The sequence below is a fragment of the Podarcis bocagei genome (assembly GCF_964188305.1).
Source record: "Podarcis bocagei genome assembly, chromosome: 3".
Taxonomy (NCBI): domain Eukaryota; kingdom Metazoa; phylum Chordata; class Lepidosauria; order Squamata; family Lacertidae; genus Podarcis; species Podarcis bocagei.
The window spans coordinates 90,114,669-90,139,800 of record NC_138127.1 but is presented as its reverse complement, the minus strand read 5'-3'; the positions used below and the strand labels follow the sequence as shown (position 1 = coordinate 90,139,800).

Genomic DNA, 25,132 nt, shown 5'->3' with positions numbered 1-25,132 from the left:
GCTAGCTTTCATGCTGCCTGGGTTCTGGATGGTCTCAGGCTCTAGACAACTGTTTTCCACCACCTCTTAACCCTCTTAAGATTGTGACATGCAAGTTATGCCCTTTTAGTGAGGGGAAGACAAGGAATCATTAAGCATCAGGATGTTTTTAAAAAGTGCATACGGACAACTTTGTCGATCGTGCAGGCCGTAGAAAGCAGCAGAGAGCCAGGAAGTTTCAGAGTCTGGGTACCATATCTAAAAATCTGATGCTGTTCTTTCATTGATACATGCCCGGCCTGTTTGGGATTTTGTGTGGTGCATGCATGCGAGGGAAGACATGAAAAAAAGTAGCTCATCATTTGTTTTTGCCATCAAGGAGCCGGGCAATTACAGCAAAAGATTGAGGAGATTCAAGAGCTGGACAAGTGTAGCATTATTATAACCCAAAGGCATCATGAGCCCAATTCTCCTGAGGCTGCCTAGGTGGCAAGACATGTTTTCTTAAGCACAGGAAATGAGAAGAAAATATACAGTATAGGGTTAGCCTTATTGAGTATGGAAGGCAATGGCGCTACCTGGGGACGCTCGTGTCTCCCAGGATGAGCAACCCGTGAAAACAAAACTAATGGGATTCAGACCATATCGTGGTGGGTTTTCTTTGGAGGAGAAACCATGCCTTCATTCTCACAAAGCAGGAAAGACAGCCTCAACATCTACGTGAACAGCTCAGCCACCTGCCTCAGCATCAACAAAGCCCTCCATCCAAGGGCCATGTCATGCCTTCCAAGACATCTGTCAAACAAGGGGGGGGGGAGGGTTTCCATCCAGCTCGAAGCCCAACCTGCCACAGACACCTGCACAGCCTGGAACCTCTCAGTGCCGCGGACGCGTGTGTATGTACGACGCGAACACTCACCCAGTCCTCAAAGTGGCGGCTCCCGTTCTGCAGCAAGTCCTCAAACTGGATGGTGCAGTTGGCCACGAAATCGTCGTACCCAATGGGGGCATCGTGGAAAACGGCCATCTCGATCTTCCGGCCGTTGCAAACGTCCGTGACAAACTCATCGTTCCAGGCAGGGCTGTTGGTCTTCTGCTTGGTCGAGGTCTGGCCGATCCGGGAGTCGTCCACATTGAGGGCAATGTAAGGGTCCAGCAGGAAGGTCTGTGGTTTGGGACCCACCGCATGCCGCAGGGACCAAGCTGTGGGCTTGAGATTCACCGCTTCGCAGATTTTTATTTTCAGCATGCCATTGAAAACCACCATGGTTAGATGGCTTCACTAGTTGTTGTTGTTGTTAATTTTCCCTGGGATTAAAGCACACACTCTGAAGTGCGGAGGGATCCGAGGAGATTTCTCCAATAAATAAGAAGGCAGGTTGGAGTGGAAGGAGGTGCAGGCTTCAGAACAGCAGGGCGGCGGGAAAAGGGGGGCTCTCTCCTTTTGTTGCTTTTTTCTGCTACCTGTGATTATTTAGCCCTTCCTCTCGCGACGCCCGGGGAATACACACACGCCTGCATGCAGACATGCATCGAGGTCTCGTCCTTTCTCTGCCTGTGTGTGTTTCCTAACGGAAAAACAAGGAAGGGACGGGAGGGGAGGGGAGGGGGGGAGACGTCCCTGCTTGCAGGAATCCAAAATGCAATCGGAGCAAAATCAGAGGAGCCTCTGGATAGAGAGAAACAGACTTTCTTTCCCCCCCTCCTCCTCCTCCGCACCCCCCCCTTTTTAGATCATAATCCTGGATCAGTCTTCTGCACACAAACACACACACAGAAAAACAATCCGAAGCTCTTGCACACGCTAGTGCTGTCTTGTCTGTGTGCGGCGGCGGCGGCGGCGGCGGCAGCCCAGGAGGAGGGAGGAAGAAGGGGGAGTTTGAAAAATAATAACAAAACCCACCCAGAAGCAGCAAAGCGAGCGAGCCGCCCTGGCTGCTCCGCCGCCTCCCCGGCTGGGAGACGAAGCAGCAGAGAAATCACACAGTCCAGCCCAGCCAGGGAACCTTACATCCGCCTCGGCTGCAGGAGCCTCCTCGCCGCCTTCTCCTCCTCCGCCTCCTCCTCTTCCAAGGCCAAGGATCCAGTGGATCGAATCCAAGGCATGGGGAGAAGCGGCTCCGGATCGGACTGCTCAGCGCGGGAGTTCAACTTACGGAGCTTATTTTTTAAAAAAAATAAAATAATAATAATAGATGTAGAACAAAAATAATAATATATTTCGCCAAACGACCCAAACCAGCACGGCGATGGGTTGCTCTCTCTGTCTCCGGCTCGCTCCCTTGGCACTCGCTCTCCCCGCGCTCGCTCGCTCGCTCTCTCCGGGCGCTCGCTGTTTTTGCGCCGCTCGCCCGCCTGGTGTGTCTGGCGCTGGGCTGGAGGAGCCCTACCCCACCTCTCTCTCTCGCTCGCTCGCTCTCTGGGTCTGTCTCCCTAATGCAGGAAATGCGCAAAAGACGTCAGTGTGTGTGCCTGCGAGCGAGGCAGCACGAGTGCGCGAAGAGAAAGTTTTTGCCTGTTGGGGGAGCACTTTGAGCGATCGCCGGCGAGCAACAGCTCCGAGCGGGGAAGGCAAAGGAGAGCAGCCGCCGCCGCAGCTGCTTCTCCTCCCGGGGTCGTGACTTTCAGCCGATCCCCGGGCGCAAAAGGGCTCCGTGCGCCCCGCTTTACGCGCGCCTCGCCGCTGCGTCTCCAAGTGCCGCTTCTTTTCAAACCGGGCCGCTTTCGCCTTGCCTCTTGCTCTGGTTTTTCCTTTAAAGACGGCTCTCTCTCTCTGGTTCTCCTTCCTTATCACCGGCTTGGGAGCCTAAGGGGGCTCCCTATCGGGAGACTCCTCTTGGAAAAGGCAATCAAAGGCGATAAAAGAGTAGCCACGACAATGATGACTCCGTTCAAATCGCAAGCAGGGCAAAGGGAACCGTCGACGCCCAGCCCCTCAAATCCCGCTCAAGGCGAAGGCTGCCAGACTTCTTGTCAAGCACATAGCGCGTCAAAGTCAAGGAACAGGCCTCTTCGCGTCTGAATTTGGCACACAAATGGGCCAGAGAGATGTTCTCACAGGCCATAGTTAAAAGACTATGGGACTCACTGCCACAAGAGGCGACGGTGGCCATCAGCTTAGATGGCTTTAAAAAACGGATAGATGAATTCATGGAAGAGAGCTACTAGCGCTGATGGCTATCCTCTGTCGCCGCTGGAATAAAAGGAGGTTGGAGGGTCACCTGTCATGGATGAGATTCTTACATTGCAGGGGGTTGGACTAGATGTCCCTTGGGGGTCCCTTTCCAGCTGGGCAATTCTATGATAACAGTGGATGGGAATCACAGGTGGACAGCCGTGTTGCACTTGCATGCTTCCCACAGACATGGGGTTGGCTGGTGTGAGAATAGGATGTTGACCTTGTCAGGATTTCGGTCTGATGGAGCAGCCACCTCTTATGTCCTTCTGCATAATCCATATGAAGGCCAACAAAAAATTGCATGAATCATCCTAGAATTAGAAAGGACTCTGAGGGTCATCTAGTTTAACCCCCTACAAGGCAGGAATCTCAGCTAAATCATCCGTGACAGATGGCCATCCAACCTCTGCTTAAAAACCTCCAAGGAAGGAGAGTCTATCTAACCCCCCCCCCCATTAAAATAAATAAATCAATCAAACTATAAAAATCAGCAACACAAGCAAGGAGTGGTGCATTGTAAAAGCTTATCTGTGCCCAGGACTGATTACATCATGCTAATGTGGCCTAGGAAGGCTTTTGCTCTGCAGCAAAAGAATGGCTACCTGATGGGGGGGGGGGGTTTTAAAAAAAACCAATGCTGATGTTTTCAGCAATAAAACATGATTTTATTATGCTTACGAGCCAATTTGTGGCCTAAAAGCAGCATAACAATATAGATACACACAAATAAATTTTAAAAAGCTAGGAAATCTACAAGCGATTTCCAGCCTGGCAAGGTTTACCGTAATTCTGTGAGAAGGAACAGGATTGTATGAGTAGGAATGACTGTAGCTCACCTTCGAAATGGCCCTGCTGACTGTGGCCCCCATTGGGGTGTGTGGACAGAATTCAGCCTCACACGGACATCTCTGCACAGAACTAGGCCTCATGCACAAACATCCTGGCCCAAATTTTTGCTTTAATACTGACGGCCCTATGAAGCACTAGGACTAACAGACATATATATCTCTGTCAGGGCCGGATTAAGAGCTTTAGGGGCCCTAAGCCCTGAAAACATTACAGTGTCCCCGCCATATGTAATTCGAAATCGAAACAGCACTAAACCATAACAAAAAAGTTTATTTTTCAAAATGGCACAAAGCTTACAAGGATGCTGAGATGCACATGTGTTTGAGTTGCCAGCTTTGTTCTGGCAAAAAATGTGGGGCGGGGCAGTTGGGAGGCAAATTTTATGGTGCTGAAGCCTAACAGGATTGCCCCTCTTTAATTCCCCCCCCCAAAAAAAACACACACACATGAATTTTTAAATCTGTCTCTACTTGGCTATCCAGAGCTTAAATACCTGACCTTTCACGCACCCTTTCAAACACATCCATTTGGAGAGGATCCCTAACTTGGCACACACAAAGAGAAGACCTGAAATCCAGGACAAAAACTATCAATACAGGAATTAGCCTTTTACATTGAAATACGGGACGATCCTGTATTATACAGGACAGGTGGCAACCCTAAATGTATGTAACGTGCAACACATGGCAGGATCTGATGACCTCACATTGTTTCGATTTATGTTACAGTAGTAGGATGCTCCCTGTTTTAGGTGGGGATACTTAAATTTTAGAAAAGGTGCAGAGAATTGTGTAGAGAAAGACGCAGGAGACAGGAAAGGAATGGTGAAGAACTGAAGAGAAGGATGGGAAAGGAGCAGGGGAGGCAGAAACAGAGATGACTCTGAAGAATTTAGCTACAGAAGTCTTGGCTTATATTGGAGCAAGAGGATGTTTTGTGCACTCATTTTAATTACTGTGTTAGGTGTTATTCTTGTTCCTGTTTAGTATTAAGCTGTTCAATGTGTCTGTATTGTTTTATAAACACTTGCATGGATTTTTAAAAAAATGATAGATATTATTACAGTGGTGCCTCGCAAGACGAAATTAATTCGTTCCGCAAGTTTTTTCTTCTTGCGAGTTTTTCGTCTTGCGAAGCACGGTTTCCCATAGGAATGCATTGAAAATCAATTAATGCGTTCCTATGGAAACCGCTTGCCAGGCTGGCGGTGCGGAGAAGGGCTTTTCTCCCCACCGCAAGCCTTCAGGACAGGTACGGGAACAGAGGGGAAGGGGCGCAGCGCTTCTCCTCTGTTCCCGGGGCTTGCGGTGGGAGGAGGGTTTTTCCTCCCCACCGCCAACATTCAGAACAGCATTCTGAATGTTGGCGGTGGGAAGGAAAACCCTACTCCCACCGCAAGTCTTCAGGACAGCCATCCGAAGGCTGGCGCGGGGAGAAGGTCTCTCCGCCCCACCGCCAGCCTTCGGAGCAGCCTTCCGAAGGCCGCGGCGGGAGGAGGTCTCTCTGCCCCACCGCCAGCCTTCGGAGGAGGTCCGAGGACAGTGGGGAAGACGCGCTGCGCTTCCCCGCTGTCCCGGAGATTTCCCTATGGGCTTTCGTCTTGCGAAGGAAGCCCATAGGGAAATTCGTTTTGCGAAGCGCCCCCAAAACGGAAAACCCTTTCGTCTAGCGGGTTTTCCGTCTTGCGAGGCGTTTGTCTTGCGGGGCACCACTGTATTTCTAATATGCTTTTTTAACCATTGTACTTAATTGTTTGCTTGAGATGTGAGTCACTTGGGGCACAATGTTGTGGGAAAGTGGCATACAAGTAAACAGACGGTGATGATGATGAGTAATAAAAAAATAACGGGGGAAATAAGAGAAGAGTGTGGAGTGGAGCAAAGTTCTGACTCCCCCCCCCCCCCATGATAATATATATATTAAAAATATTCTTTTTTAAAAAATCTCAATTTTTGGGTGCCCCTTGCTTTGCTGGGGCCCTAAGCTTGCTCTGCCTAGTGTGTAATCCTGCACAGGTCCCTGTACAGAATTCAGGCTAGAGTGTGGTGCTGATAACACCAAGGTTGCAGGTTCAATCTCCATATGGGACAGGTGCGAAGTCCTCAGGGTCCTTTGTAACTCCACAATTCTACAATCTATGATCCATGCACAGAGCTGTCGAACAAAGAAATCCAGGCCTTCTTTGCAGAGATTTTAGCCTTGCTTGCTTCCAGGGATTTGCATACACAAACACAGTCAGTGGTTCTACAATAATATTGTCACCGGGGGCTTGTGTGTGTGTTTGCTTTTGGAAGGGGATGGTTTGACGATGCAAACAGTATCTGGACACAAGCAACACCTGGCTATGAGCCAAACAGCAACACTTCTGAGCTGCTCTCCCCTCCAGAGACTCTCACATGAGGCCTGTTATAAATGTGAGCAAGTTTTAAGCTGCCCTGTTTTTCCCAACTGGATTTTAACCCAAGGTACTAGCTGCCATTATATTCTGCTGCGTATTTATTTATATCCAGATACATAGAGATAACTGGTTAGCAAAACACACTGTTATGGAGGCTACGCACCCAACCACCCTTTAAAAACAACAACAACAACATAGGTTTTAAAGCTTCTTCAGGAATATTACATCCAAGGAGTGTAATGCCAAGCAGAATGGCCAGATTTTTGGACTCTTCTAAGCCAAAAGTAGTACATCCAAAGGAAGAAATTGACTATTTATTAAATTTGTATACAAAATGCATATATTAGGGGAAAGTATGCATAAATATGATCACAGTATTAGAAGCAATCATATATTATTAATAATAATATTAGGAGGAATCACTTGCAAACAATGTGTACTTTAGTTTAAAATCCAACAAGGAAGGAATACAGAGAATCTGATCAAACAGAACTCTGTATATAATAAACATATAATGTATACTGAATGTCCCAATGCAATTAGTATTGTGACTCAAAATAACACCAACAGTAACATATAACTGTAACTGAGATTGAGAGCTCAATAGTTCAGCTCCGTCGTTTAAAAGGCATAGGAAAACATGTTTATTGGGAGAAAATGCTGACGAAATTTCATGAATTACCAACAAAAACTGAACAAGGATTTTTAAAAAACACACACATTGCAAATTGCTGCAGAATGTGGAGAACTGAATTTAAGATGGGAACATGAGAAACAGAGAATAAAAACCCACCCTTAGTCTTCGGAATGCCAAGGTCTGCAAAAGTGCACAAAGTTTTTAATGGGAAAATAATCTGAAGAGGAACTGCAAATCCAGGCCAATGAAGACTCAGAGGCCCAGACATGTTGCTTGCTTCCTGAGGCTGGGGGTAAGAAAAAACAGGGAGGATTGGAAAAGGGAATGGGTGAACTCCTGAACAAAGGGCAACTCCACATTACCACATATTGCTGTGGGTCCCACCTGCTGCTTATGAATGAATAGCCCTTGCGCTGTTTATGTGGATAAAGAATAAGATTACACACAGCCACCAGTGCCAAGAGATGACATTAGCACACCAGTAGATGCAAAAGCCTGGTGTGAATATTACGCTTGCTTGGGATTTTCCGTCCAGCTGTTTGGCTATTCCCTCGCCTCTTTTCATTTATCTTAAAATCAGGATCCCACTGGAATCTTCTTCGCACGGTCCAAACTGTGAGAAATGGTTGACAAATGTAAGTTTGGAAGAAGGCAGAGCTGGATTCCTCCTGGCTCCCAATAATTGCTTTGATGAGCTGTGGTTGGCTTCACTTAACCCCTGCCTTCACCACCACCACCTCGGACAGTGAGGTAATGTCTTGAGATTTCAGCATGTGCTCCATTTGGCCTGGATCATCTGCACAGGCTTGACTTCCTACACCATCAGAAGGTGCAAAACTTTGCCTTCCATAGAAATAACATCCTTGCTCCGCTCAGCATTCCCGTCAAGGGTCTTGGAAGTCAAGGGAATGCCAAAGGGAAACGGCCTTCCCAGCTGGATCCAAGGGGAAGATGGGACAATGTAGATCAACACTACAACAGAACAGGGTGGTAGTTGCATAATTATTCTGCCAATGAGTTCCTTTGTCCTCCTGAGGACCATATTTGACCAGGGATGATGAGATTCAGCCAATTCTGTTAACTTGCAGCATTATGATTAATGTTTATTTATTCAATTTATATACTCCCTGTATCCAAAGAACTCAGGGCGATTTACAACATTAAGAACATAATTTATGCAGCACAATACACAGCATAATAATATAATAATCATGACAACATGCTCAGTGGTCGCAAAATGTTTGGTTGAGGGGGTGGTCAAATAGGAAAAAAACAGGGAGGTGAAATGGAATGGAATATCCTTTACAGTTGGTTGGTTGGTTGGTTGGTTGGTTGGTTGGTAGGAACACTGAACAGTTGCATTCAACCACCTGTTTTAATTTATTTAATTTATTTAAAAGCTCATATGATTAATTGATTTGGATTAGTTGTCAGCAGTTGGGAGAGCTTTATGTCACCCATGGCAACGGAGTCATTCTCAGTTGTTTGCTCATGCAATGGCAAATCGGCGCTTCTGATTATCACCAGTTGTATATTGTTGATAACCTTACAAATGCAGAGCACGCATGGATGAGACTGTAATAATTCACTTTGCAGGCCAGACTCCACATCTGTCTAGTTCAGCGCTGTACTCCAAGAGCAGCCAGCCAGATGCCTTTTAACGTAATGGAGATCGCCTTCCTCTGCGTTACACCCCCGGCATCTGATCAAATGGAGTCTTTGCTTTTGGAAGACCCATTTCAGCTGGCATTGGCTAATAGCTGCTGAGATCATGGGCAGATGTGAGACTAAAATGTTGCTCCAAGCTCTTTTAGCACATGCAGCTATTTTCGCACGGTGTTATCTACTTTGACGGGCAGTGATTCTAGGCTCTCTAGCTGTTTTCTAGCTCCTTTCTAACTAGAGATACTGAGAGTTTAACCTGGGAGATTCTACATCAGGCGTAACTTTTGCTGAACTGCAATGGTCAAGGATAATGTTCCCTGGATCCCCAAAAGAGCATCGTTTTTCTCACCAAGGACTAGGATAATTAGTTCAAGAACACACCTGCTCACCATTCATTATTATTGTAAGCTGCATGGGACATGGGTGGCGCTGTGGTTTAAACCACCGAGTCTTCTGGGCTTGCCGATCAGAAGGTCGGCGGTTTGAATCCCTGTGATGGACTGAGCTCCCGTTGCTCTGCCCCTGCTCCTGCCAACCTAGCAGTTCGAAAGCACACCAGTGCAAGTAGATAAATAGGTACCGCTGTGACAGGAAGGTAAACAGAGTTTCCGTGTGCTCTGGTTTCTGTCACAGTGTCCCGTTGCGCCAGAAGCAGTGTAGTCCTGCTGGCCACATGACCCGGAAAGCTGTCTGTGGACAAACGCCGGCTCCCACGGCTTGAAAGCGAGATGAGCGCTGCACCCCATAGTTGCCTTTGACTGGACTTAACCGTCCAGGGGTCCTTTACCTTTTTACCTTTATTCTTGTCAGCATCCGAGATGGGGTGCTCACTTTTGCAAGTGACCCCGGTGGAATGTTCATGACCGCAAAGATAAGAGGTAGAGGTTTGCTCACTTGTTGTTGCCACCCAGTGGCTCATAACACATGACTAGTGGAGTGCCACTTGGGGAGTCACAAATTAGGCAGGCCTGATCTACATACCCATCCAATAGGTAAAGGTAAAGGGACCCCTGACAATTAGGTCCAGTCGTGACCGACTCTGGGGTTGCGGCGCTCATCTCGCTTTATTGGCCGAGGGAGCCGGCGTACAGCTTCCGGGTCACGTGGCCAGCATGACTAAGCCACTTCTGGCAAACCAGAGCAGCGCACGGAAACGCCGTGCTACTATTTATCTACTTGCACTTTGAGGTGCTTTCGAACTGCTAGGTTGGGCAGGAGCAGGGACCGAGCAACGGGAGCTCACCCCATTGCGGGGATTCGAATTGCTGACCTTCTGATCGGCAAGTCCTAGGCTCTGTGGTTTAACCCACAGAGCCACCCGCGTCCCTACCCATCCAACAGTACCAGTAAAAATCAGCAGGGAGCGGGGAGTTAGGCTGCTGCAGATTTTAGATAATCCCTATCCCTATGCAGATATGAAATGGGCAAAGCTTTTTGGGGAAGGGAGTAGAGACAAAAACATGGGAAAAGCTTTATGTGGTTAACTTTTGCCTGACAGCCAGTTCTTAATTCCTGCATTGCAGGGGTTTGGAAAGCCCCTTTCAACTCTATGATTCTCTGATTCTAATGGCACTGGATCAAGACTATTAGAACTTTGCTGTCAAGTCCAGGGGCTGTGGCTCAGTGCTTGGCCTGCAGAAGCTTCCACATCCAGTCTCTGGTTAAAAGCACCCCAAGTAACAGGGCTGGGAAAATCTCTCTGTGTTGTTGTTGTTGTTTAGTCGTGTCCGACTCTTCGTGACCCCATGGACCAGAGCATGCCAGGCACTCCTGTCTTCCACTGCCTCCCGCAGTTTGGTCAAACTCATGTTGGTAGCTTCGAGAACACTGTCCAACCATCTCATCCTCTGTCGTCCCCTTCTCCTTGTGCCCTCCATCTTTCCCAACATCAGGGTCTTTTCCAGGGAGTCTTCTCTTCTCATGAGGTGGCCAAAGTATTGGAGCCTCAGCTTCATGGTCTGTCCTTCCAGTGAGCACTCAGGGCTGATTTCCTTCAGAATGGATAGGTTTGATCTTCTTGCAGTCAATGGGACTCTCAAGAGTCTCCTCCAGCACCATAATTCAAAAGCATCAATTCTTCGGCTATCAGCCTTCTTTATGGTCCAGCTCTCACTTCTAACTTCCATACATCACTAAAAATCTCTCTGTAGGAAACCCTAAAGAACTGCTGTCAGTCAAGGCTGACAGACAATCTGGGGCCAGACAAGGGGCTGCCTCAGTGTGAGATAGCCTCACATGTTCATTTACTACTGGGTTTGGGGGTGGAGAGGCAGGAAAGACCCCAAATCACCTCTAACAATTTGTGTGTGTGTGTTTCTTGCCTTAACACAGCAATTTGAAAATGTTATTTCATAGGTGCCGAAATTCCAATGGAGCAGGAAAGGCTATTTATGTACACGACCACAGCTGCTCGGATGTTAACGGCCCAGAGGTGAAAAGAAGACAAAATCCCAAACAGAGAAGAATGGCAGATTAAGTTGATGGCTTATGCTGAAACGGCAAAAATGACCAGAAGAATCAGAAATCAGGAAGACCAAAATTTTAATAAGGAATGGGAGAAATTTATAATTTACATTAAAAACCATTGTAAACAGCTAACATCATTAGTAGGATTGGAATGACACTTGTAGTTTAATGTTGAATTTTGGATATCACGGAGATGTAAAAGATTTGGATCATTATTAAAGGTGCAGGAGGAAATGGTTAGCAAAAGGACTCACAAAACAGAGGAGGCAAGTTCAGGAAATTCTGTGGAATCTTGTTTTTATGTTGGCTGTTAATAATTGACTGTAAAACTTTAAACTGAAAAATTAATAAATTTAATTAAAATAAATTAAAATGTTATTTCAACCTGTGCCTCTCAGGAAGCTGTTGGAATACAACTTCCATGAGCCCCAGCCAGCAGTGGGATGATTTAAGGATTTTCCAGGATATTTTTGCAATTTCCGTTTGTACTCTGCTTCCGACTATAGTATTCTGGCTATGTCTGGGAAATTATGGACTTATGGCAACCCTAGATGGGAGTTGGAGTCCAACAACATATGAAGGTCCACAGGCTCTTCATCCACTGTTTAATACAGTTTCCCAAAATTGGGTCTGTAGCTGTTGTTAGACTACAAATCCTATCATCCTTATCTAGCTGTCAGGGATGATGGGAACCGTAGTCCAAAAACAGCTGCAGACCCAAGTTTGGGAAATCCCCAGTTAAACCATCACAATATAAAATTTGCAATAATGCACGTAGCGATGGGAAGTTATTGCTTCATTTGGTTTTGAGGACTGCTTGTAGACCTGTTGCTTAGTCATTTAGTCATGTCCAACTCTTCGTGACCCCACGGACCAGAGCACACCAGGCACTCCTGTCTTCCACTGCCTCCCGCAGTTTGGTCAAACTCATGTTGGTAGCTTCGAGAACACTGTCCAACCATCTCGTCCTCTGTCGTCCCCTTCTCCTTGTGCCCTCAATCTTTCCCAACATCAGCGTCTTTTCCAGGGAGTCTTCTCTTCTCATGAGGTGGCCAAAGTATTGGAGCCTCAGCTTCATGGTCTGTCCTTCCAGTGAGCACTCAGGGCTGATTTCCTTCAGAATGGATAGATTGGATCTTCTTGCAGTCCATGGGACTCTCAAGAGTCTCCTCCAGCACCATAATTCAAAAGCATAAATTCTTCGGTGATCAGCCTTCTTTATGGTCCATCTCTCACTTCCATACATCACTACTGGGAAAACCATGGCTTTAACTATACAGACCTTTGTTGGCAAGGTGATGTCTCTGCTATTTAAGATGCTGTCTAGATTTGTCATTGCTTTTCTCCCAAGGAGCAGGCGTCTTTTAATTTCATGACTGCTGTCACCATCTGCAGTGATCATGGAGCCCAAGAAAGTAAAATCTCTCACCGCCTCCACTGCTTGTAGACCTAGGGCTTGGCTTTTCATGGGCTGCTGCTTTTCACTCTTCTTTGCCTGTGAAACAGCAAAGAGAAATGAGAGAGGCTTGACAGCTGCAGGCTGTGTGTTACCTTGAGCCAGCCCCTGACCTTTGCATGGCCTGCGCATTCTAAGTGGGCTATGCAGAGAAACAGCACTATCTGGTGGAAGGAGCATGCAAAACTCCTAGCAAGGATTGAATGTACAAGAAGCACTCTCATTAATCACGATTGCCATCACTGTTGCAGGGGAAGGTGCCCCCGTTCCTGCACAATACCCCCCCCCCCAGCAGAGTTGTCCATAATGGGGCTGAAGAAGGGATGCCACAGAATATTTGCAAACACCCTAACTGTGGTTGCGGCAAAAGGTTCGGCCACAAAATGCTGGTAAAACAGTGCAGCTGTTATGAAAAGAAAGACAATTGAATTGTGAATAAACAAATGGGATATGGGTGAAGGTGGTTTCATATGCTGATTAGATACAGCTGGGCAAATTTCTGAGTGCAGATCTCCAGTTACCTAGTTGATGATGATGATTTTATTATTATTATTATTTGAATATTACTTCCAGATCAATAATTCTGTTTCAAAGCTGTCTGAAAAGGCTTGACTTTACTTTTTCAGCAGGGGCCGGTCCACTGTCCCTCATACCTTGTGGGGGGGGGGGCGGACTATATTTTGAAAAAAATGTATGAACGAATTCCTATGCCCCACAAATAACCCAGAGATGCATTTTAAATAAAAGAACACATTCCACTCATGTAAAAACACTAGGCAGGCCCCATAAATAACCCAAAGATGCATTTTACATAAAAACACACATTCTACTCATGTAAAAACACACTGATCCCCGGACCATACGCAAGCTGGATTTAGAAGGCGATTGGGCCGGATCCAGCCCCTGGGGCTTAGTTTGCCTACCCATGGGTTAGAGTGTAGGACTAGGACCTGGGAGATCAGGGTTCAAATCCCCACTCAGTTGTGAAGCTCACTGGGTGACCTTGGGTCATTTGCAGCCTCTTAAACTACTTCACAGGGTCATTGTAGTGATTAGCGGTATGTGTGTGTGATCCATGTACTCCTTTTAGAAGAAGGTGGGATATAAATGCAATAAATTAGCTCTTCTGCTTACCTGCTTAAGAAAGCTGGAGGGGCCAGCAGGATCCAGAATCAATCTACATTGAAAGCAACATGCTGAAGAAAAAGATGAACAATTCTGGGTCGAGGAAAACGACATTTTTGAGATGCAGACAGGTCAGTGTGTAGGTGGTCTGAACGTTAGGCTGCGCTGAATGGCCTAGGAGCAAGTTCAGTAAAAAGAAAAGGTCGCAGCCCAATGGACAATTCATTTTCCAGTAGCAAAATCCATGCCAGTGAAAGCAATTATTGGAAGAAGAGGGGAAAATCATCTTCTCTGTGCCAGGAGGTGACAGAATACCAACGACGGCAAAATCCCAATTAAGTGCAGCTCCTACTCTGCTCATGCTTGCTGATTGAATTTCATGCCTTAATGATGTGAAAATCTTCATAAATATATTTAACCAGAGCTTCCTAAGTGTAATTGACTGACATCCAAACAACTAAATAGCTGAAGTCTCCCACCTGGAAAACAAAATCCAAACGCATTTAGGAGAGTGATTGGCTCACAACTCATGATGGAACATTACATTCTTTCTTAAAGAGGAAATATGGGCTCTAAATTAGTACTAATTGAAAGCATGCATTTATATAAATCGGTTACAGTGTTGTCAGTTCCGAGATGGCGCAAGGTTTCCGATTCTCCATGCCGAAAGCACCCGATTAGATTAACAGCTGTGTGAAGTAGGTAGAAATAAGCGTTGCGCTGGCTTCTACAATCCTAAATCCCACATGATAACTCGGTGAAATATGGCAGCTTTCACAGCTGTTGGCAAATGTGACCATTTCCCCAACATATCAAAAGACTGTGCCTGTCAGCAATTAAAAAGGGAAATGTTCACACTTTCAAAATAGTGCAGTGTAAGGAACAGCTCTACAGGCTCACAGAATTCTAGAATTGGAAGGGACCCCAAGGGTCATCTAGTCCAACCCCCTGCGATGCAGGAATCTCAGCTAAATCATATGTGGTAGAATAGAATCATAGGATTTGGGGATTGCGGAATTGAATTTTGTTATTACGGTCACAGACCAGTTCCGGCTCACTTACAGTATCAAGAAAATAATAAAATACAACAGGAATACATTGAATTGCTGGCCACATGACCCGGAAGCTGTACGCCGGCTCCCTCAGCCAGAAAAGCGAGATGAGCGCCGCAACCCCAGAGTCGGCCACGACTGGACCTAATGGTCAGGGGTCCCTTTACCTTTACAGAAAGACTGAATGACATGAGACTGGAACACAGTGGTCTGGTGTTGGAGTTAAAAAGAAGTGGGGAGGGGGGGGTTAGGTACCCTCTTGTAACATACCACTTGCACGCACACACACACACACACACACACACACACACACACAACCTCCTTGCAACAGAAAAGACCTGCGGGGGCCTATGGTTTGTCAAAACGTCTACTTTGTGCAAAGTCCTTGAGAGCATCTTTTAGAGGAGAAAGGGAACAGGCCTAACAATGCACCAAGATATCAATAATTAAGCGACCCGTTCCGGCTCAAAATCAATTACGTTCATCACCCTGAAGCTGCCAAGATGCACTGTTTCTTGATGCCTCTATGGAAAAGGTGGTTTATTTTCAAAACTTGCTTTAGGGTTTCTCATTTCTGTTACCCGTTTTCCATCACAGTAGTGCTGGGAAACCCAAATCATTAGAACCAGTGTCACTGTCATCCTTGTAGCATTCGAAGGTACCCATCCTGCACCCCATGTCACTCTGTTTCACCCACCCTGCCAGCAATGGGTGGAGGCAACAAATTGGCATGAATTATTTTGTCTGGTCGTACAGCAAGGCTCAGATGCTTCACAAGCTAACACAGGAGCAGGAAAATGTGGGGCATTTTTGTGTTAGAATTCCTGCTCCGTGGTTGCAGTCATGGGATTGTTGTGTATCACATGATGGTGTCTGTTTTGACTCCACAGAGTGGGAAGTGACGGAGACAGGATGTTTGTGTTACCGTGTTCCGTGAAGTGGGACTATTGTCCTTTGTTCTTTCTCTCTTTGCTGTCTGATGCTAGAGAGAGAGGGAGCCATGTTGCAGTGCTCCATGTGTGTTTATATGTACAGTGGTACATATAAGAACTTAATTCGTTCTGGAGGTCCATTCTTAACCTGAAACTGTTCTTAACCTGAGGTACCACTTTAGCTAATGGGGCCTCCCGCTGCTGCCGCGCCACCGCCATGCAATTTCTGTTCTCATCCTGAAGCAAAGTTCTTAACCCGAGGTACTATTTCTGGGTTAGTGGAGTCTGTAACCTGAAGCGTCTGTAACCTGAAGTGTCTGTAACCCGAGGTACCACTGTAAATAAAGTAGATTAGCCAAAATGCTGAGTTGCTGAGGTGTGCTGGTCCCGGGGGTAAGGTACCGTGAGTGTAGCAGAGTCCACATGAAGAGGAGCGAGGTCCGATGCAGAGAGCCGGGCGGGGAACAGGAACACTGGAACAGGAGGCTGAGCAGGTAACAGGAACACCGGATGGTCGGGAACAGGAGGCCGAGCAGGGAACAGGAGTACCGGATAGTCAGGAACAGGAAGCCGAGCAGGGAACAGGAGTACCGGATAGTCAGGAACAGGAGGCCGAGCAGGGATCAGGAACACAGGAAGGTCCGAAGCCAACAACGACGTTGCTCCCGCAACCTGGGGCCGGGTTGACCGGGCTTTATCTTCTTCTAAGGCCAGGGGCGGTCCCGGCCCCCAGGAGCCCCGCCTCCTCTGGCCTTAAGGCGAGCACTCCTCCTGGGGGCAACCAGTTCCCTTCGCCTCTCTGCCCTAAGCCTCTGCAGATCAGGAGAAGCCGAAGGGTTACTGGGCCCTGGAGGAGGCTCACCTGTGGCCACTGAGTCATCAAGCCCCCTGGGGCCAGAAGGGCTTCACCTGGGGCCAGCTCCTGATGCACTGCCACAGGTGCAGGCTCTTCAGCATCTAGGCCTTGCCCCAGTTCAGCCGGCCCTGGAGGCGGGGACTCCTGTGCAGGCTGGGATTCCTCTGTTTCATCCTCCGAATCGGAATCCCAGGCCATCACACCAGGTCTGTTACGCAAGCTGCAAAGACTCTGTGGATCCCTAAGTGTGCCGATGTCTGTTGGCGTCAGCCGCTGTGATGTTTGGGCTGAAGAAAGCTTTTGAAGCTCCTGAATGATAGACTAGGAGGGAGGGAACATGGCAGTCGGGCATGTGTCTCTGCCAGGGTCCTACTCGAGAGTAGGACGAGCTCCTGGAACTTTGCAGGTCCTAGGCATGGCACCCCACCCTCCCTGTCTGGATTTGGGCCTGAAGGACCAAGGAAAAGTGGGTGCGTGGAGGGCAAATTATAAGCAAGGCCAATTTGTGTCAGTGCACAACATAATTGTTCATCACGGGACACGACATAAGCCTTAGTTCCCAGTGTTTTGGCTTAGTGGAGATTGAGTCTTACGCCCGGTCTAAAACTGGCGGTGGTGGTGGTGGGTGCGGTCCACCCCAGGTGTCATCACTGAGGGGGGTGACAAAGTAGCAAAAGAAATTGATTTTGATGTGATGTGATCTCAAAATTTGCAGAGAACAAAGTTAGGAAAAAAGGTTTTACGTGCTTATGCTCAGAATGTTAAGTAAATAAACCAGAAAGTAACACTTGCAACTGTATCTTATTTCCCCTTTTAATAATTTCAATGGGGGGACAGTCACCAGAAATTTTCTGCACTGGGTACCACCTGACCTTGCTACGCCACTGAAAACCAGACTATGTTTTTCGTCATTATTACTGAAACTTCTCTTCAGCGTGATGTTGAACGGGCCCTCTCATTCATGCAAGCACTGTTGTCGTCGTCGTGGTTCTCATTGTACAATCAGTTACGCTGCTTCTGCACGATTTCAAACTATGCAAAGCGATGAATGAAGTTTGCTTTTGCTTCGTCGGAAGACACAGAGTCCTGCTGCAAAGCACCGTAGGAAGCAGGTGACGCATACAGCTATTTTTGTGGCGCACCAAACCCTTTCATCACAAATATTGCGCGCACACACACACAAATTAACGAGGGCAAAATATTTACATTTATAGCCTGGGTTATTTATAGTCACACAACCTCTGCGCATACAAAGGAAGATGGTGGGTGTATCCCATATCCCTTCCCCTCCCGATTACAAAGGTTGTTTCAGGACAAATGTTCTGTTATGGTTGCCAGCTTACCTGACCAAAGAGATCTGTCTTGCTCCTGACCCTTTAATAGGAACAGCCAGCCACGCATGCAGCAGTTAATTAGGGTAGTTTTTTCACAGCGTGTAATAATTATCCTGCAGAACACCTGCTGTTCAGGGCACAGGAGCAGGGATTTTTTTTTTTAAGTTGGCAATCCTTTGGCCTATAACCTACACATGACACAATCACTGTGTGAGGTTGGGAATGTGTGTGAATGAGAGACCCAGCTGTTCTTGTACAGTAATTTTTTATCTTAAGTATTAAGTCCAGGAACAGGTTGGTATCATTGCTGAGACAGGGCAGTGCAACAGGAAAACCCTGGCTCAAATCCTTTGTAGACCTAGAGTCAAGCCACTATACCTCAGCTTTAAGTCTCATCTGCACAGTACATTTAAGACTGCATCATCCCACTTTAAACAGTCATGGCTTCCTCCAGAGACTCCCGGGAAGAGTACTTTACTAAGGTTAAGAGATTCCTGGGAAGAGGGATTGATTACTAAACCAAGCTGGGAATTCTCACTCCGAGGTGGAAGAGCAATCTCCTAACAACTCTCAGCACTCTTAACAAACTATAGTTTCCAGGATTCACTGGATGAAGCCATGACTATAATGTGGGATGACACCGCTTTAAATATATAATGCAGATGCGAGGTCTTTAGTTTATTCTTCAGCCAGCAATACTTGGGTAACAATACTGGCCTACCCAGCATGGCTGTTGTGAGGAAGACTGAAATAGAAATACAGTGGTACCTCAGGTTAAGTACTTAATTTGTTCCGGAGGTCCGTTCTTAACCTGAAACTGTTCTTAACCTGAAGCACCACTTTAGCTAATGGGGCCTCCTGCTGCCGCCGCGCCGCCAGAGCACAATTTCTGTTCTCATCCTGAAGCAAAGTTCTTAACCTGAAGCACTATTTCTGGGTTAGCGGAGTCTGTAACCTGAAGCGTATGTAATCTGAGGTACCACTGTATAGGAAACATCTTGAACCCTCTAAAGCAGGCATGGCCAAACTCGGCCCTCCAACTGTTTTTGGGACTACACCTCCCATCATCCCTAGCTAATGGGACCAGTGGTCAGGGATGATGGGAACTGTAGTCCCAAAACAGCTGGAGGGCCAAGTTTGGCCATGCCTGCTCTAAAGTCAGTTGTCTTCAAGCTGAGGAGCCTTTAGCTCCCACAGGCAGTTGGGGATCAACTTCTTAATTGCTTTTTAAAAAAATACCACGTATTTGGACAGTGGTTGTTCTGCTGTAGTGACCCACCTTGGGTCAAGCTGTGAGCCAGGAATGAGGAGACTGTGGGCCCCCTCAGACGGTGTTGGACTCCAACTCCTATCAGCCCCAGGCAGAGTAATTTCATGGTCAGGGATGATGGAATTTGAAGTTGAGTGACATCTGGAGGGCCACAGACTCCCCCTCCCTGCAGAAGCATCTCCTGACCCGCCAGCTGTGGACCAACGCTCTAAAGCGCTATATACATGCTAAGTATGAGGCATATTTAGACATTTCTCTCCCAGCAATCATAATTCAAGGGAGATACCGTACATGGCGGGTCTGCAGAAAGCTCCCTTGCCCTGAACAGACACCCCCCCTAATCTGTGGGAGGGAGGTAGATGCCACCATGAAACCTTCCCCTCCCCCCACTGTGAGTTCTGCACATTCTTGGTATTAATTATTCAAGTAGCAGCAATAATGATGAATAATCATGCACACAGCCCTGTGGGTTTTAAAACACGTTGGGCTGCCAAGTGGGAAATAAATGCTTGACAGCACACAGCAGCACCTAGTGGCCAAAAGGTAGAAAACTACAAAAACGTTCTATTCTTTATGACATTGGCTTTGCAAAAAACAAACAAACAAAAAACCATTAAAAGCTACAAAATAAACCAGTAAAAGAACACCTAAAGCGAGTGATTTATTGGGGGACAATTGGGCTGCAATCCTATATCCACTTTCCATAGAGTAGGCCCCATTGAACAAAACGGGGTGAAGATTTGTACAGGATTTCACTGTTTAGGTTTAAAATGCAGAGGGGAAAAAAGATTTAAGCCCAGCTCTTCCTGTGTTAACTGGAATGGGGGTGGGGGTGGGGGCAGCTCAATCCACAGTTAAACTGTGGATTTTGATACAAGGCATCTGCAGCGTGGAGGTTTTAAAAGATTAGACAAGTTAATGGAGGATGGCTACTAGTCATGATGGCCATGCCTCCAAATACTGCCCCCCCTCGACTCTGCCCATGTTCTCTTGCTACACCAGTATGATGTACACCCTTTGAGAACCACTATTCTAAGTGTTCTAGCCTAGACAGCATCTTAAAAAGCAGAGACATCACCTTGCCAACAAAGGTCCACATAATTAAAGCTATGGTTTTCCCAGTAGTGATGTATGGAAGTGAGAGCTGGACCATAAAGAAGGCTGATCGCCGAAGAATTGATGCTTTTGAATTATGGTGTTGGAGGAGACTCTTGAGAGTCCCATGGACTCCAAGAAGATCAGACCTATCCATTCTCAAGGAAATCAGCCCTGAGACCTGAAGCTGAGGCTCCAATACTTTGGCCACCTCATGAGAAGAGAAGACTCCCTGGAAAAGACCCAGATGCTGGGAAAGATGGAGGGCACAAGGAGAAGGGGACAACAGAGGACGAGATGGCTGGACAGGGTTCTCGAAGCTACCAGCATGAGTTTGACCAAACTGCGGGAGGCAGTGGAAGACAGAAGTGCCTGGCGTGCTCTGGTCCATGGGGTCACGAAGAGTAGGACACGACTAAATGTCTAAACAACATTCTAAGTGTGATGTTCTCCCTGCTAAACCCATTTCCCAGGACATAGCTGTCAACGTTTCCCCTTTTTACGGGAAATTCCCTTATTCCGAATAGGATTCCTCGCAAGAAAAGGGAAAAGTTGACAGCTATGGTCCAGCAACACCTAGCGGAGTCCCACTTTCCCCACCTAAGCGAGAAACTCCCATTGAGCACAGCGAGCCAAAATGCGCGTAATTACGCACGGGATTGCGCCGTGCGCAAGACCTCATCCTTAGATCGCTATGGATCCTCAGGTCACCATAGGCACGCGCCTGGGTTTCTCTCTTGGCAAGGGGCGAGCTGGGGAACAAGAAGATCCCCCTTCCCGACTCCCTCCCTCCTCTGCCCTTGGCTCCCGAAGTAATCCGGAGTGCGCTCAGCTTCCTTTCCTGATTGGAGCCGGGGCTGTTCCGGGGCCTGGTCGCGCCGCGCAGCAATCACTTCCTGCTCCTCCCCTTCGCCGCTTGCCTTGCCGGGTCTTGGAGAGCCTGGGTTTCCCCCGCAGGCTCCGGTGGCGCTGCGCGCCGCTTTCAAACGCCGAGCCTGCAGCCGCGATTGGAGGGGCGCAAGGAGAAGGCGTCGCCTTCAACAACAAAACACCCGGCTCTTGGCGCCGCCGGGAAACACCCGCTACGGGAAGGTGAGTGTGAAGAGGAGATGAACAAGGAGCGTGTAGAGGGAGGGATGCGTGGAACTCGGGAGCTTCCGGGGCGACAGCGGGGAGCTGCGTTCAGACGTGTGGGGTTCTCCCGAGTGCCCGGTGGGTTCTGGAATAAAAACGGGACGAGGGGAAGAAGGCAGCCAGCCAAGCAACGCCAGGGCTGTCGGATCGCTGCATGTTTGTGATCATACAAGTGCAAGTGACAACCGGAGTCGCCTTCCTACAAAAACAAAAAAACCCCATATCAGTTTACCATAAAAGGCTTGATCACATTTGTTTTCAAATGCCATATGCTGTGGAGGCAAACTTTGATTTATTTCTGTGCAGCAGGCTTTGCCAAGCTGATTTCCCTCCCTGTGCTTTGGACTACAACTCCCATCTGCCACTGCCAGCGCAGTTGTGGTCCAAAGCACGTGGAAGGTGCCAGGCTGGCGAAGAATGCTGTTCATTCATAATATGAGTGCCCATGTGCATATGTGGCATGCTCTTGTGTAACCACAGCCGGTCCTCAGTGGGCTCATTGAGACTCAGCAGCAAAATACACTTTTTGCTGGTCCCTTTTGACAGCTGCTTGTCCTCACCTTTCTCAGATCAGCCTTATTACTTCCCAGGATTCCTCCCCCCCTTTTTGGTGGCCTAACATGAAGTAGGTGTGTAATCTGCACCATACTATGCTATCCTGCCCACCCAGCAGTTCGAAAGCACGTCAGAGTGCAAGTAGGTAAATAGGTACCACTCCAGCAGGAGGCGTTTCCATGCTCTGCGCTAGTTCGCCAGAAGCGGCTTAGTCATGCTGGCCACATAACCCGGAAAAAACTGTCTGCGGACAAACGCCGTCTCCCTCGGCCAGTAAAGCAAGATGAGCACACAACCCCAGAGTCGTCTGCAACTGCACCTAATGGTCAGGGGTACCCTTACCTTTATGCTACTCCCCCAGGCTTGGTGTCTATTCTCCTCCATTGTTCCCCCCTCAAAAATCTGCCCATTCCTCCTTATGGACACGCGCAGTGTCCTGGCACTCCCGTTTTTTAAAAGAAGGGAAGCGCTGCATCCAATCATCTGCCTGCCTTTGTTTTACTTGATAAAAAAAAGTAATAGAGAGGATTTTTAGGGAGAAAGGAAGAGGAAGGTGATTCTTAATCACGTCTGCTTTCTTTTGTTCTGTTTTCTCTTACAGCTGCTTGTAGCTTGTTTGCACAACCTTAATTTATGTTTATAAAAATATTTTTATGCTGCCATCAAAGTGGTTTACAACAGAAGTAGATAAAACCGTACAGTAAAAACCATATAAAAAGTCAGGCATCAATTAACTGTTGTGGACGGATGTATTCTTAATTGCCTGCATAGGCCCCTGGCGGAGCAGAAACGTTTTCAGCAGGCACCTGTTGAACCTATTGTCTTCTTCTTCTTCTTTGGCGAACACTTGTAGCCGAGTAAGATTGTCTTCCATAAACACGGTTTTAAAAGTGAGTCTGTAAGTGACTGTGGAGGCCAATTCTGGATCCACACGTCCTTCCACAGTGGGGGTATTGGTTTCCAGGCAGGAGTTAATCACGGTGTGGATTTGCCAAGTGTGCCTTCCTTCTTCATAGCACGGTTCTCCCTTGTGTCCTGAGTTCGAGTGTCTTCAAAGCCCATGACACCTTTGGTAAAGGCTGTTCTCCAATTGGAGTACTCACAGGCAAGTGTTTCCCAATTGTTAGTGTCTATACTACATTTTTTTTTAGATTTGCCTTGAGACAGTCTTTAAACCTCTTTTGTTGACCACCAGCATTAGGCTTTCCATTTTTAAGTTTGAATCTATTGACCGGGGTGATGACACGCAAGGCTTGGTTTCTGGTTGACAAATGAGCCACACCAACTTGAGGAACGACCAGTGATGCCCCTACTGGATCTCAGTCACTGAGCTGAGATACAGGGGTTCAGACAATCCCCAACATACCCTGGACTTAAGCTGTTCAGGGCTTTGTAAATCAATACGAATAAGATTGCTGTTAGCATGCTGGATATTTGCTTCTTTATGCAAACATCGAGGCTAAAATGGCCAACTGCTTCCTGCTTGCTAGGGACCCAAGTGAACTACAGAGAGATGACCATATAATGAAGCTCTGTTCAAATCCTTTTTTTTTTTATAAGATATTTATTAAAGGTTTTAAACAATAGATCACCAGACACATAAAATACCATCACCAACATAGAACAAACAAAAAAGCAAAAAGCAAAAAGGTCAGCACAGAATAAATAAAATACAACATAATCAAGTGTCAAAAAACCATATTTCCATAACCTTTCGGACTTCCTCACATCTCCCTTTCCTGCGTTCCCAGTTATAAAGTTATAAACAGCAATTTATCACCTTCTTTCGACTCTTATTTTGTAGTTTTCAAATATTATGTCTCCAACTTTAGATATTTTTATCAAATACTTAGATGTTTAAATTTGACATAATATTAATCAAAATTTCATCTTTGTTCTTATGTATCACTTATTTTCATACTTCTTTCAACTAAATTACTGATGCCATGTTGTTTTCTAGCCTGCATCTTCTTAACATTCATACAGTTTACAATGTTTTTGTAAATAGTCCTTAAACTTTTTCCAATCCTCTTCCACTGTCTCTTCTCCCAGGTCTCGGATTCTGCCAGTCATTTCTGCCAATTCCATATAGTCTTATCAGTTGCGCCTGCCATTCTTCCAGAGTGGGCAAATCTTGGGTCTTCCAATGTTTTGCGATGAGTATTCTTGATGCTGTTGTTGCATACATAAAGAAAGTTCGGTCCTTCTTTAACACCCTTTGGCCGACAATGCCCAAAAGGAAGGCCTCTGGTTTCTTAGGGAAGGTATACTTAAATACCTTTTTTAACTCATTATAGATCATTTCCCAGAAAGCCTTAACCTTTGGGCAAGTCCACCAGAGGTGAAAGAATGTTCCTTCAGTTCCCTTACATTTCCAACATTTATTGTCTGACAAATGGTATATTTTTGCAAGCTTGATATACACCTATATATCATTTCCATAATATTTTCTTTCAAGGCATTACATGCCGTGAACCTCACACCGGTGGTCCATAACCTTTCCCAGTCAGCAAACATAATGTTGTACCCAATGTCCTGTGCCCATTTTATCATAGCTGATTTAACCGTTTCATCTTGAGTATTCCATTTTAACAGCAAGTTGTACATTTTTGAAAGTACCTTGGTCTTAGGTTCTAACAGTTCTGTTTCTAATTTCGATTTTTCCACCTGGAAACCTGTTTTTTTGTCCAAATTAAAGGCCTCCCTGATCTGAGCATAGTGTAACCAATCTCGCACTTTGTCCTTTAATTTATCAAAACTCTGCAATCTCCAAATATCTCCATCTTTTTCTAATATTTCCCAATATTTCGGCCATTTGGCCTCCATATTGAGTCTTTTCTGAGCCTTAGTTTCCATTGGTGACAACCACCTTGGGGTCTTATTTTCTAAGTCTTTGTATTTTATCCAGACATTAAACACTGCCTTCCTGACAATATGGTTCTTGAAAGCCTTATGGACTTTTACCTTGTCGTACCACAAATATGCATGCCATCCAAAAGCATTGTTAAACCCTTCCAAATCCAAGATATCAGTGTTCTCAAGAAGCAGCCAGTCTTTCAGCCAGCAGAAAGCTGCTGATTCATAATACAACCTTAAGTCTGGCAGGGCAAACCCCCCTCTTTCCTTAGCAGCTCTGTTCAAATCCAGAACT

At 46.7% G+C, this 25,132-nt stretch overlaps 2 protein-coding genes and 1 long non-coding RNA gene across 4 annotated transcripts in view; 1 reads left to right on the top strand and 2 right to left on the bottom strand.

Moving 5' to 3' along the window:
* PRKCE (protein kinase C epsilon) overlaps positions 1 to 2,878 on the bottom strand; it is a 318,307-nt gene extending 315,429 nt beyond the window's left edge. Inside the window, exon 1 of the mRNA XM_081188544.1 lies at positions 899 to 2,878. Within this exon, the coding sequence (XP_081044670.1) occupies positions 899 to 1,246 (348 nt within the window). The 5' untranslated portion in view covers positions 1,247 to 2,878. The remainder of the gene's footprint in view (positions 1 to 898) is intronic.
* A 9,452-nt stretch (positions 2,879 to 12,330) lies between these two features.
* Positions 12,331 to 21,090, bottom strand: LOC308584258. The gene is made up of 3 exons (XR_014006712.1): positions 20,948 to 21,090; positions 13,763 to 14,232; positions 12,331 to 12,667 (listed from the first exon to the last, which is right to left on the bottom strand). It is a non-coding gene; the product is annotated as an uncharacterized lncRNA (long non-coding RNA).
* A 128-nt stretch (positions 21,091 to 21,218) lies between these two features.
* SRBD1 (S1 RNA binding domain 1) overlaps positions 21,219 to 25,132 on the top strand; it is a 179,325-nt gene continuing 175,411 nt past the window's right edge. For both annotated transcript variants that reach the window (XM_081188468.1, XM_081188467.1), the window contains exon 1: positions 21,219 to 21,384. The gene's annotated coding sequence lies outside the window, so the exon portion shown is untranslated. The remainder of the gene's footprint in view (positions 21,385 to 25,132) is intronic.